Source organism: Struthio camelus, chromosome 9 (genome assembly GCF_040807025.1).
Source record: "Struthio camelus isolate bStrCam1 chromosome 9, bStrCam1.hap1, whole genome shotgun sequence".
Lineage (NCBI taxonomy): Eukaryota > Metazoa > Chordata > Aves > Struthioniformes > Struthionidae > Struthio > Struthio camelus.
The window spans coordinates 33,851,612-33,864,072 of record NC_090950.1 but is presented as its reverse complement, the minus strand read 5'-3'; the positions used below and the strand labels follow the sequence as shown (position 1 = coordinate 33,864,072).

The window sequence follows — 12,461 nt, the reverse complement described above, 5'->3', positions numbered from 1 at the left end:
CCACTTGATCATAAGACTGGAATGCTGAAAATGCTGTAAGCTATTTATACATCAAATTGAAGAAATTTTAGGTGTCTTTAAATTTCATGGCATTCCAGTGTATTAACTAAGCATCCATAGCTTACAAACTGTTCCATGCTCAAACTGAGAAAGAAAAGACAGACAAACCTGATTTATTTCCTGACTTTTAAACTAGGGACCAAAATCAAATCTGCTCCATGAACCACAATCAAAATCAGTCTTAAAAACTTGAGAAGGAAATTTGCTGCAGTTATCAGTTCACATAATAAAGAACAAAAGATAACATGAATACACAGTCTCACCTGGTTGCAAGAACAACTTCCCAGATTTTGAAAGTTATAGTTCTTGCAGTATTGGTTGCCTGAGGATATTCACCTCAAGATACTGAATGGATGTTGCACCATGACCCCCTTTCATAAAGCTGTGGTAAGAGAGAACAATTTTGTTTTACTTCTAGACTTTGAGCTTGTTGTATAAGACAAGAGATGTGCTGAAATAATTGGTGTCTTGGCCAATGTATCTATATATTTAATATAGTTATATATTTAATAGTTGCTTCTTAACAAAGAACCCGAAGGATAGAATTTTGTCTTCGATTTCAGAGAAAGCAAGAATACGCCGTTACAGGAATTACTAGATACTGCCTACCCTAAATGTGTTGTTCCTGCAGCACTGCTTCATTGTTAGTGCCATCACATGGTAGTTGCCTTATAATCACTTCAAAATAATAATTTTTTTCAGCATCAAGAATATATTGCAATTCCAAACTGGATTTACTGCTCATATTTGACTTTTATTTCTCTTCTGTATGTAGACTTTTCTGCCTCAAAACCACAGATGATGCAAAATGAAGCAGAGAGCGAGGTTGAGAACAACTATGCAAATGAGAACAGCAAAATCAAACAGATGAAAACCACACAGGGCCTTACACAGCCCAGAAGTAATTGAAAATAACCAGCCCTATTAACAGACAACTTCAGACTCCCCTAGTGAAACAGCACTCTTTAGGAAACTGCTCCATAGTGTGGTGTAATTTGCCTGAATTATTTACATAATGCCTTAGGTGTGCACAATGCTTTCTGACATAGTAGGTTGAAGAGAAAAAAAGTCCTGCCCCAGACTGCTCCTGACTGCACAGTCAGTTGCAGCCCAAGGGACTATGAAAAAAGTAAGCATGCACTATCATGAAAAAGAGCATATTATGCTGAAGACATGTCCATTTATCTGTACTCATGTTCAGGGTAGATTTTTACATATCTTATTTAAGTAAAACACAGCTCCCATTGACATTTAACGAGTTCTGACTTAAGAGGGGTCAGGACCAGGCTAACATCTGACGAGACTTCATTTTCATCTGCATTTAAGTGTATGTTTCCATCTGTGTAACTGTTTCCATCTATTGTTTTCAGGTTTTGATCATATCCTTTTTTTCATAGTCAGGGAATTATTGTATTTAGTGCCTATTATTTTCTATATAGAAGAACACTGTAAAGACAAAAAAGAACAATTTTGTTAGGGTCAAGAAAAAGGAGTCTCATGCTTTTTGTCACATGAGACTTTAAGAAGAGCCTGAAGCTAAATACTGCAGATACTACTGGCTGGTTCTCTTGATAGTTAGTGGCCTTTATAAATGCAAAAATCCTACTTAGACATTCAGCTCACTCATTTGCCCTTTTCTATGCCCTTCTTCCCTCCAGCAGTCTGCAACCTGGAATTCATCTTCTAGGTCTTGCAGTCAATGTCTTGCATCTTGAAATTCGAAACAACTTGATATTCAGATTATCATTGCATCTCGTCCTGGCTTGAGATTGTTTGTGGTAATTCAGATGAGTTTTAAAAACAAGAAGAATTTGGATGAATGTCTTACTGTCGAGCATCGCTAGTTATGAAATTGGAAAATGTGTCGTTTACAGGGAGGAAGCAAGGAATTACTGATATTCCTGTTTTAAAATTTAAGCTGTTAACTCAGCATCTTGATAAAGGACTCACCTGAAAGGGACGGCAGTCTTAAAATACTAATGTGGTACACTTAAATTCACATATACGGCAGTTTGACCTTTAGTAATTCCTAATACTCTGATCAAATCTGAAAAAAACCTCTCACGTTAAATGAATTGCTTATCATGTTTCCATTACTGCGCCAGTATGCCAGTACTTGTAAGACAGTATCACTTAGCCTGACCAGGTCTCAGTGCTCAACACAATAAAAGACAGGCAGAGCCCTGAGGAAGACTTTTCTGTCTTTGCAGACCAGACAGGTTAATAGGTGGGAGAGAAAAAAGGAGGCATGAAGAGGGAAGAATAACTTGTACAAGGCCACACTGCAGGTAAAAACCAAGCTAGATGTAAAACTGAAGTTAAAAACTGGTCCTCTGAACTTTTCCTGCTGACTTCCATGAAAACTATTTCAGGCTGGACTCCTGACATCCTGGGTCAATGCCCTGTATGTAAGATCACACTGCTTTCCCACAGTAGTTTGTAAACTTCAACAATAATCACGTAATGTTATTAAAAGGTAAGGAATTAGAATCCATGAATGGTATATACCAATACATAGTCTGACTCCTTTTGATAATTTCTATAGCTTTCTTTTGAAAACACTGTATTTTTCATGTTATCATTAGCGATCTTTAAAATTATAAATTTACATGTACATCTATAAATATAGATCTTTATAGTCACCGTATATATACATCTATATGGGTGTGGGTGGGTGTGTATATGCAAATTCTGTAAGTGTTGTAGTTTTTTAATGTACAGCTTTTATCCCTGTCTGGATATATAGATTTCAGATGTGGTCAGTGGGAAGGACCATCTTTTGCCATTTAAAATTATATAAACCAATAAACAGAAAATTTTAGTACCATTTCCACTGGATGCATACACGTGGCCCACGTCTGAGTCTTTATAACTTATGCCCTGCAACGGAGCTGCTTTTTTGTCTTCTGTCATCTGTGATAGCATTTGTGCTCTCTCAGCCTCCTGAGGCTGAGAAATTTTGTGAAAGATATGTCTATTCCACGACAGCTGTCTGATCCTTAAATTCCAAAATAGGAAAATTCTCCTGCTGTTCCCAAACGGTAGAACCACAAGCGCAGAAAGTCACTAACAGCTCTCATTGCTACCGAAACTCTGTCAGAGGATCCTCTTAGTGAAATCTGTAATGGTAAAAGGAGATGCAGAGAGTATGGAAGAATTACAGAAAACTCTGTCACACCAAACAGCAGCGTTGAAAAGGAGTCTGTTGCCCTCACCACTGCCTGCTATATCTGTCCTTGCCAGATCCCACGTAAAACATGAACATACGCACACACACACACACACAAATCGTTCGAGTCCCATACGGTTGACACACAGAAAGTCCAAGAGGAGTCATATGGGAATTTCTTTTAACTAACAGTGGCAGATGTTTTTCTTAAAGACAAAAACGCAATACATACATGCTTAACACTTAATAAAAATATCAGTATGTTTGTGCCTAGCATACTAGAACGTTGTTCAGTCTTAATTCAACCTTGCAAAAATATTATCAGTGTAATGCTGCCAAGGCCATTGTGTGGATTATTTGCGTATATCTTGGCCAACCTGGCCATGGGCTGTAGCCATTTTTATACTTGACTTTTTCAGAAACCTTTCTGTTTTGTTAGTGAATCAGTTTATCTTGTTCGCTCTCGTTCCCTTCCCTACTTTTATCTTTTATTGATTTCCTTTTCTCCTTTACTAGGCCACACTAAATGTCAGTGAAATCACCCATGTTGATGAATATTTAGGAGCAAGAGTTTGCTTTGAAGTTGCTCATTACATTTCAAGTTACATTAAAATATTCATACATACACACTTCATGTTTATTAATTGACTATTTGAATCTAGGATTTAGACTTTTATAACGGTAAGTGTTAATTTATTCTGATCAACAACAGTCACAAATTAACGGATTCCAAAATAGCATCTTTGCTATTTTAAATTTCAGACTTACCTAAATCAGAAGACCCCTCTACTCTACAAATGAATATTTCCATACACTAAAAAGTAATACAGTAGTTGCATAAAAATGACAGGAAGATAACCTTCCACTTCGGATTATTGCATTATCCGGAAAAACATCTCTTCTTAAAGCTTAGCAGCCTACTGGTAGCCTGTTTAATACTTAACTGTTGAAAAGTGTTACCCTATAATGGTATAAGTATATACACCTATATGGTGAGAATAAACTCCATCCCTCTAATTATGTACCAGCCTCCTCCCTCTAATCATTTTGAAAGATGACCTGTAGGGGTAGGTCCAGCAGAATAACTTCTGCCTTTGCTTTATTATACATCTTCAGCCCTATGTCTTGCCCCCTTAGCTGTTGAATCTACCTTTGCTGCAACTAATTGAAAAAATCCCAAACATATCCACGTGCAAAACGCATTTCAAATTGCTGCCTTTTAAAATTAAACTTAATTTATCAAAGAAGCATTGCTTTCTCTGCTCAAATACAGTGTTCCATTCTTTTCTCAAACTATACTAGATTGACTTGCAGAACAAGGAGCAATTATTCTTGGGCTAATGGCAGGTTTAATGCCTCATGTCCCAAGCCAAAAATACAGCTTCTTGTGGATATTAGACAGGTTTCTTAGACTGTGAAATGCTAACTTTTAAGACTGTAATTTGTGTATTACTCATTTTTTTAAGATCCTGTAGTGTGAACACTGCATTTCTTCTCTAACATTTGCACATGTGAAATCATATTGTGAAGAGGACACAGGAAACAAAGGAATCTATGTTGGAGGGAATTTAGTTGTGAGGGAGTTCAGGGAATTGTCTTTCTTCCCTCTTCAAAGTCAGGGTTGGACAGAAAAGATGAGTTCTAAAAATGTGACAGCATACTCGATTAGAGGGCTAGAGGAAGCAAAACAAATAGCAGCAAACAGAAGATAAAGAACATATTTTATCCTCCAGTGGATACCTGGCAAAAGCTACTCCAGAAAGTGTTGTTGCCTGATAGAACTCACATCACATCAGGAGAGCAAACTCCTATAGATCAGGAGGAGATCGAAGAATTAGAAATGGAGTTCAGATGGACCACGATGGAGGAGAGGAAAAAGCGCCCTGCGCAGACCGTTCAGCATCTCCTAAGATAAACAGGATGGAGAAACTGGAGCAGGCAGACTTTGAAGAGTATGAGGCCAGGGAATAGTAAGGGATGAGCAAACAAAGAGAAACAGAACTGAGAATGACGCTCATGGTAGTGTAAAACAAAGAAATAGGCAGAAGGAAAAAAAACAAGTCTTGGCATATAGGATGTCTGTAGACAGGGGGACTAGGATGTTATATATATAAGGAGAATTCAAGTGGCATCACAGAACAGAATACTTCACAGAAAGCAGGTGAACAAATGAGGGATAACCTGGGATTCAGCACTTGGAAGAGACTACCCAGTGCAAATGGTGACAGGTGAAAGGACAGCCCCCTCTAGTCAAAGTAGACCTAGGACTTTATCACTTGCTAGTACATACATTGTGGGATGTTGACCTGAGGGTAATGGAGAAAAATCCACCAGTTATCTTTTATATTTGGTCAAATGACACTGCCTAATGACACTGAATTGTATCATCTGCTGAAAATGATGGCAGAGCTCAGAGAAATGGCGATTCCGGTGATCATCAGCAGAATTCTTTCCTCCTTAAAAAGAAAGAAGAATATGTGACAAGATAAAGAAGATCAAGAAAAAGTTCAAGGGTGGAGGCTAGGCAAAAGGTTTGAAATATGTGATCAATGGAAGACATTAATAACGTGAAGGGACACTTACCTGAATATCTCTGGCATTAGTTTTCAGCTAAGGCTGGGGCTAGCCCAGCTGACAAGAACTTCAAACTAAAAAAAAGGGGAATGAGATTTAGCAAAGATTCACGTTATCTGCATGCCTGATTTTAATAGATACATTTACCAAGGTAGCTCAGGCCAGATTAACTCAAAACTCTTTTCTAATATAAGTGAGTTTTTACATTGTTAATGTAGTAGGCTTACCCTCTGTGGAAGTTACAGAAGTATTTGGTATGACACCATATTGGGACATATTACTGAAGACAGATACAGAAAAGGTGGCTTGGCACACAACATTGCAAAATGAATCAGAACTTGGCTGAAGCGTTCCATTTAAAGGGAACTCTGAACTGAAGGGAAGCTAGTGGTGGTGCATACCTTCTACATTTTAGGACTGATTTTTAAAGCACTTTGTGCCCTTGTATGAAAAGCAGGAGTGGGCTAATGATTGAGGTGCAAGGCACAGCTATTTGATGCAGGATTGGAATATCATACAGGAAGACCTGGATGACATCGGAGGCTGGGGTAACTGAAATGGGACAGAATTAAAAGATCACTTACATTTCACAACAAAGGAAGGCTCCTTATCATTGGCGTATCAACCATCAGTAGGCTGTAGCTGTGAAAAAAAAAAAAAAGAAAGGAGGCTGTGGGAGGAAACGCTGGAGACAGACACAGGGAAAAACCAATGCTATCACATGTGATACTAGCAATACTTCATCTGCATTTTTGTTTACAGTTCTGCTCGCTAGTGTTTAAGAAAGATTAATTCAAACTGAAAATCGTGCTGAGTACGGCTATGAGGGATCAGGCAAAAAGACAACCCTGTTTGAACAGAACTAACTAGGAACATGCTGCTGTTTTGACTATAAAACCAGGAGTAGAATCTGCTCATGAATACATTTAGGCTAGAAAATATTAAGAGGATGCCAATAATAAGAGGAGCGAACGTCTTTAACGGCCTCCTACAGTGCTGGGGCAATGGCCTTTTAACAGGGGTAAAACAGCTTAACTGGCGTTAAGCTTGATAAATGCATGCTTGATAAATTCACGGGCAGGGCCCGGGTCTTGGCTCTCTGCAGGCGCTGTCCCGGGAGGGCTGTATTTCAGAAATTCTTACTGCGGGAAGGTGAAAGGGATATTTCCGCAGCAGGACTTTCCACACGCGGCATTACTCTGGGAGGCAGCTATCCTACTTTAAATTCACGTTCTCTGATAACCTTCATGCGCGACCAAATCTCAGATTCCTGCGTCGCAACATAACCGCGGCAGCTCCGTTAACCGTTAGCAGGCAACGCCGCTGGCGCGTTCGGCTTTGTCACGGCGGGACAAGCGCTTCTGCCACCAGCGCTTCCCACAGCGCCCGTCGCCCTGCAGCCCCCCCCGCGCAGCCCACAAGCGGCCGTTTCCTCAGCTCGGTTTCACCCGATCTGCGAGGCCCGCAGAGGCTCGGGGAACCGGCCCGCAACGTCCCGGGAGCCGCCCGCCCGTCCGCCCCTCCCCCGCCGCCTCAGGCCGCCGCTGTGAGGCGGCGACGGCGGCTGCGGCTGCGGCTGCGGCGCGCGCCGCGGGGGAGGGGGGGGAGGGGGGAGGGGCGGGCCGGTCACTGCGCACGCGCCGCGCCGCCAACGCCTGGTCCGCGCGCCCCGCCCGGCCCCGCCGCGAGGGACCCGCCACGCCGCGCGCAGGGGGCGGCCGCGGTGGCGCGCTCCAAACGGTCCGCGCGCGCCCCGCCCCGCCCCGCCCCGCCCGCCCGCGCCGCGGCCCCGCCCCCGCCCCTGCCGGCGACGAATCCGCGTCGGCAGCGGCCGGGCGGTGACGCCAGCGCGCCGCGGCGTCGGGGGGCGGGGCGGGCGCCTTCCCAGCATGCCCCGCCGGAGCATTTGAGCCCCCATCTTGGGCGAGGGGCGCCGCAGTCGGAGCCCGCGTTCCTGGCGCTGGGCGCAGCGCAGCGCCGCCACCGCCCGCCCGCCCGCGCCGGGCCCCGCCGCCGCCCGCCGGCCGCGGGCTGGTTCCGAGCAGGATGCGCCTGGCGCTGGTCTCCAGGTAGAGCGCGCAGACAGGGCGGGGAGGGGCGGCCGGCCTCGGCCTCGGCGCCGCCGCCGGTGCGGGCCGCGCGCGGGGCTCGGGGCAGGAGGCCGCGGAGCGGAGGAGGCCGCGTCCCGGCCCGGGAGGAAGAGGAGGAGCGGCGGCGCCGCCGCCCCCCCGCGCGGCCCGCCCGCCCGCCGCGTCGCGCCGCAGCAGGAAGCCGGAGGATGCGCGGCGGCGCCGGGGGCCCGGCCCGCGCGCCCTGACAGCCCGCGCCGCCGCCGCCGCCTCGCCCCGGCTGCGCAGCCCCTCCCCGCGCCGGAACCATGTCCAAGATGCCGGCCAAGAAGAAGAGCTGCTTCCAGATCACCAGCGTGACCACGGCCCAGGTGGCCAGCAGCATCACCGAGGACACCGAGAGCCTGGACGACCCGGACGAGTCCCGCACGGAGGACGTGTCTTCTGAGATCTTTGATGTGTCCCGAGCCACTGACTACGGCCCCGAGGACGTCTGCGAGCGGAGCTCCTCGGAAGAGACTCTCAACAATGTGGGCGAGGCTGAAACGCCCGGCAGTGTCTCTCCCAACCTCCTTTTGGACGGGCAGCTGGCCGCAGCTGCCGGCGGGGCGGCTGCAGCGCTGCCGGCCCTCGCCCCTAACGGGGGAGCTGTGCCCAAGAGCTCTGCTGTGCCCCCCGCAGCTGCTGCTGCCTCTGGCACCACCATGGCAGGAGGCAGCAGCGCTCAGACCGCCTTGCCCTCCGCAGGGGCTTCTGCGTCTGCTGCTCCTGGGACAATGTCCCAGACGGTGGCTGCCGCATGCAGCTCACGCTTCAGGGTAATCAAGCTGGACCATGGTACAGGAGAGCCCTACAGGCGAGGACGATGGACGTGTATGGAGTATTATGACCGGGACTCAGATGGTGGTGGTGTCCTGGGCAGGACTGGAGACTGCATTAGGCACAGCAGTACCTTTGAGCAGGCTGCTCAAGAGAGAGACAGTGGCCTTGGTGCCACGGGAGGTTCTGTCGTGGTCTCAGCTGTGCCAGCATCGGCACATGGCCCTGATTCTATAGCTGACAGTTCCCTTACTGCTGTGTCACAGCTGCTCCAGACAGAGAAAATGAACCAGCCCTCTCTACAGCAACCTACTTTTGTCATTGGGCAACAACAACAGCCACAACAACCCATAGGTGGGGCCATGCCCCAAAGTACTGCTCAGCCTGTGTTTTCTGGGACTTCAGTAGCAAATCAGCAAATGATGGTGTCGCAGCCACAGGTAAATGCGCAGGGTGTTGTACAGGCTGGACCCAATGGGAAAGGCATGGCACCTCCAAATGTAACAATGGGCCAGCCGAGCGTTCCTGTGGCCCAGCAGCAGGTGCAGCAAGCAAACGTACCAGTGACTCAGCCTCAACCATTTGCTTATTCTCAGTCCCAAATTCCACCAGTGCATCTACTGCCGACGCAACCTTCTGGTCAGACTGAATACATGCAGCAGATGACAATTATGCAGTCTCAAGGAACTATTCAACAAGCTACTACAGGCTCTGTTCCAAGTACTGTGGCTTCCAGCCTTCCTGTGGGACAGGTGACTGGCCAGAATCCCTCACCTGTGGGAGCACCGATGATGGGGGTGTCAGCACCAGCCGGTGAAGTAGTGGGACAGGGATCAGGAGTAATGCAGAGCGGCCAGACGCAGTCTAGCCAGGCTGCCGTTCCGCAGCCCGGAGGTGTGGTGCAGCAAGGCATTGGACATGCAGGGGTTGTGCAACAGAAATCTGTGACTCAGCATCAAATAGGTGGCAGCAGTCAAGTATCTGGGATGCCCAGTGCTCCCCATGCCATGGTTTCTGGAGTTCAGAATGTGCCTGCAGTTGTGCCCGGTACAAGCGTGCCTAGTGTGCCCACCACTTCTGTTACTATGCCAAACGTCCCTGTTACTCTAGTCCAGTCACAACTGACTAGCCACACTTCTGTCAGTAGAAGTTCCAGTGTTGTCCAACAGCAGCATGTCGGACACTCCTTAATACAAGGCACACCTAATGTACCTACGAATCTGCCACAATCGAACCTTGGACAATTTCAGACTCAAGCTCAATCCTTAGTGGGCCAGATCGATGATACTAGAAGAAAATCGGAACCCCTACCTCAGCCGCCACTTTCTGTTATAGCTGAAAGTAAACCTCTTGTGAAGCCTCCTGTTCCAGACACTCTAACAAATCCTCTTCAGTTACCTGCAAGTACTCCTATGAACAGTCTTGCCAGCTCTGTATTTGGCATATCTATTCCTGTTGATGGTGATGAAGACAGGTATGAATTATTTAAACTCTATTTCTAAAAGAACAAACAAAAAAGCTCTAGGTTATTGTTGGGTGTTTTTTAGCAGATCGTATTTTTTTTACAAAGTCTCCTACTGAAATGTCACTGGGCTGCTGCGTGGGGTTTTTTGTTTGTGTGTTTTAGGGGTTTTTTCTTCTGAGTACGGAACGTAGAGAGTGTGGTGGCAAATAGTGAACAGTACTGATTCTTCTCAGTCTGTGACTGTGGTAATCTTTCTCTCAAAACGGAGCAGAAAGTATCCAGAAAAGCTGTAAGTAATGTAGCCTCTTCCACATCCAAATTGCCCGAAAACTGTCTGTGCTCCTGCATAATTGCTCAGTATGTGAGGAAGTCAGTTGTCCCCTCTCCTTTTCTGTGAACACCGGAATTAAATCCATCTTAACTTGGCTGTATCAGCACTGCTGCGCTGCAGGGTTAATAGCAAAAGCGTAGTGCTGTCTCAGGACCACTGAGTGAGGTGTCTCAGAAAACGTCAAGGTTTCTAATACTGATACTTTGTTTTTATCCTACCATTAAATTTGCACTTTGAAATATCAGTCGGTAAGGAAAGTACCTGCAGCTGGGTATGAATTTGTATGTGCTAATGTGATGAAAACTACAGATAACCCTTTGAATGAGTAAGACCATCCTGCTTGTTCTGCTTCCTTGGGAATATGTAGACACAATGGAAAATGCAACCTCAAAAATGAGTCTCACTTATAGAAAGATAATATGGAACTGCTTTAGTAATGATTTCAGTAGGGGCAGACTCATCAAATGGTCTGAGAGAGGGAACATGTATGGGACTCTTTTGTGGACCTGTCAGCCTGCTCTGAAAGGTAGCACAATGGCTAAAACTGTTCTAAATTGACTTCTTTCAGAGAAGATTTTCAAGGAGAGCAGTGTTTGAGTGTTGAATTAATGTCACTAATGTTTGTTGTTGAGATTCCTGCCAGATGGAGGAATGAAATGTATGTGGGTTATACTTACTCCTATTTTTAATAATACAAATAGCTTACCATTATGAAAAAGATCTGACTTGCTGAATTATCCTATGATCCTTCCCTCAACCTGGAAGAATAAGTCTTTAAAATAAGTCTGGCTTGCTCAGAATACCTTTTAGTAAACTTGCTGCCTATGCGGGGGTTAGGGTGCAGAGGATGGAGAAGGTAACTCTAGCTGTCCTTAAAGACTTGACTTTAAAAAAAAAAAAAAAAAAAAAAAAAAACCCTGCAATAATGTAGGCCTTGTACTCACTGGAGCTTTGGCCAGCATTGCATTTGAGATAGTAACTCTGCTCATACCTTTATGTAAACAAAAGCCATGTTGTAGACAGTTTTGCTAGTTCTGATTTAAAAATAGAGCAGTAAAGAACGTGAAAGAAAGTTATACTGTTAAAAATACTCCTGCAGTGGTGCCTACCTTAAGAGGATTGCTGACCCAGCTGGCAAACCCTTCTTAGTGCAAATAAGGCTTGACTTCAAACTAGTGACTTTTTTTAATTAGCTTGGTATAGTTATCAGGAAATGTTCTGTTCTTAAGTCATTCTGAAGACATACATTCCTTTTGCATAGCTTGTAATACTTAATATTCCTATAAATCATAGTAACAGACACGATCATCTGTGACAAATGAATCACTAACTTTATGTAATAACAAGGAAAAACTTGTCCTACTTATTCAAGACTATAAGCTGCTAACTTGGTGCTACACACTAGTGAGACAGTTCTTGATAGTCTTCCCCTGAATATTGGTTTTTTTTTACAGTTACAGTAGTACTCTTATCTATGAACTTGAGACACTTTGCAACATTCTCACATTGTTTGTTTCCAAAGAAAGTCTTTCAGAAACTTGGCTGTGAGAACTGTGCATTGAAAAAAATAGGGATGGACTCTAAATGCAGGGTATTATTTTTATTTGGCACGTTAGGATGTTCAGGGAAACTAGTGATTATCTTAAATGAAATGCATACTTTTCAGTTGTCTGCTCCTCCTGCACTGGTAATAAAAACACAGTAATTTGTTGCGGTGGCGCACGAAGCAAGGAGCTGCATGGCATGTGAGAGAGCTTTCCCCTTGTCCCTTGAAGGGTAAGCCCCGAATGTAGCTGTGTCAGTACGCTGGTTGGGTACCGAGTGGTGTCACCTCCCCGAGAAACGGAGGCCCTGTTTTGGCAGGTAGCTGTGTACAGGCCCTACACCCACACACTTGCTCCCTCTGTCTCCCTCCCACCTTGGACCATCTTAACAGCTGGACCTAAGGACTGCAAAACCCATACTGTTCCCACA

The 12,461-nt window shown here is 45.4% G+C and overlaps 1 protein-coding gene and 1 long non-coding RNA gene across 10 annotated transcripts in view; one reads left to right on the top strand and one right to left on the bottom strand.

The window, feature by feature from the left end:
- The window catches only part of LOC104138364 (uncharacterized), a 65,354-nt gene extending 58,006 nt beyond the window's left edge, over positions 1 to 7,348 (bottom strand). For 6 of the 8 annotated variants that reach the window (XR_011142945.1, XR_011142949.1, XR_011142950.1 and 3 more), the window contains exons 1-6: positions 6,947 to 7,330; positions 6,388 to 6,445; positions 5,813 to 5,877; positions 4,970 to 5,685; positions 2,886 to 3,179; positions 324 to 442 (exon numbers count right to left, since the gene is read on the bottom strand). This is a non-coding gene — a long non-coding RNA (uncharacterized lncRNA). Of the gene's footprint in view, positions 1 to 323; positions 443 to 2,885; positions 3,180 to 4,969; positions 5,686 to 5,812; positions 5,878 to 6,387; positions 6,446 to 6,946 lie in introns of all 8 variants that reach the window. The other 2 variants (XR_011142951.1, XR_011142947.1) reach the window with 2 other exon arrangements.
- Positions 7,349 to 8,079: 731 nt separating this feature from the next.
- The window catches only part of TSC22D2 (TSC22 domain family member 2), a 32,398-nt gene continuing 28,016 nt past the window's right edge, over positions 8,080 to 12,461 (top strand). Inside the window, exon 1 of one of the 2 annotated variants that reach the window (XM_068954042.1) lies at positions 8,080 to 10,165. In XM_068954042.1, coding sequence (XP_068810143.1) covers positions 8,181 to 10,165 — 1,985 coding nt within the window. In that variant the 5' untranslated portion in view covers positions 8,080 to 8,180. The remainder of the gene's footprint in view (positions 10,166 to 12,461) is intronic. The other variant, XM_009665920.2, reaches the window with a different exon arrangement.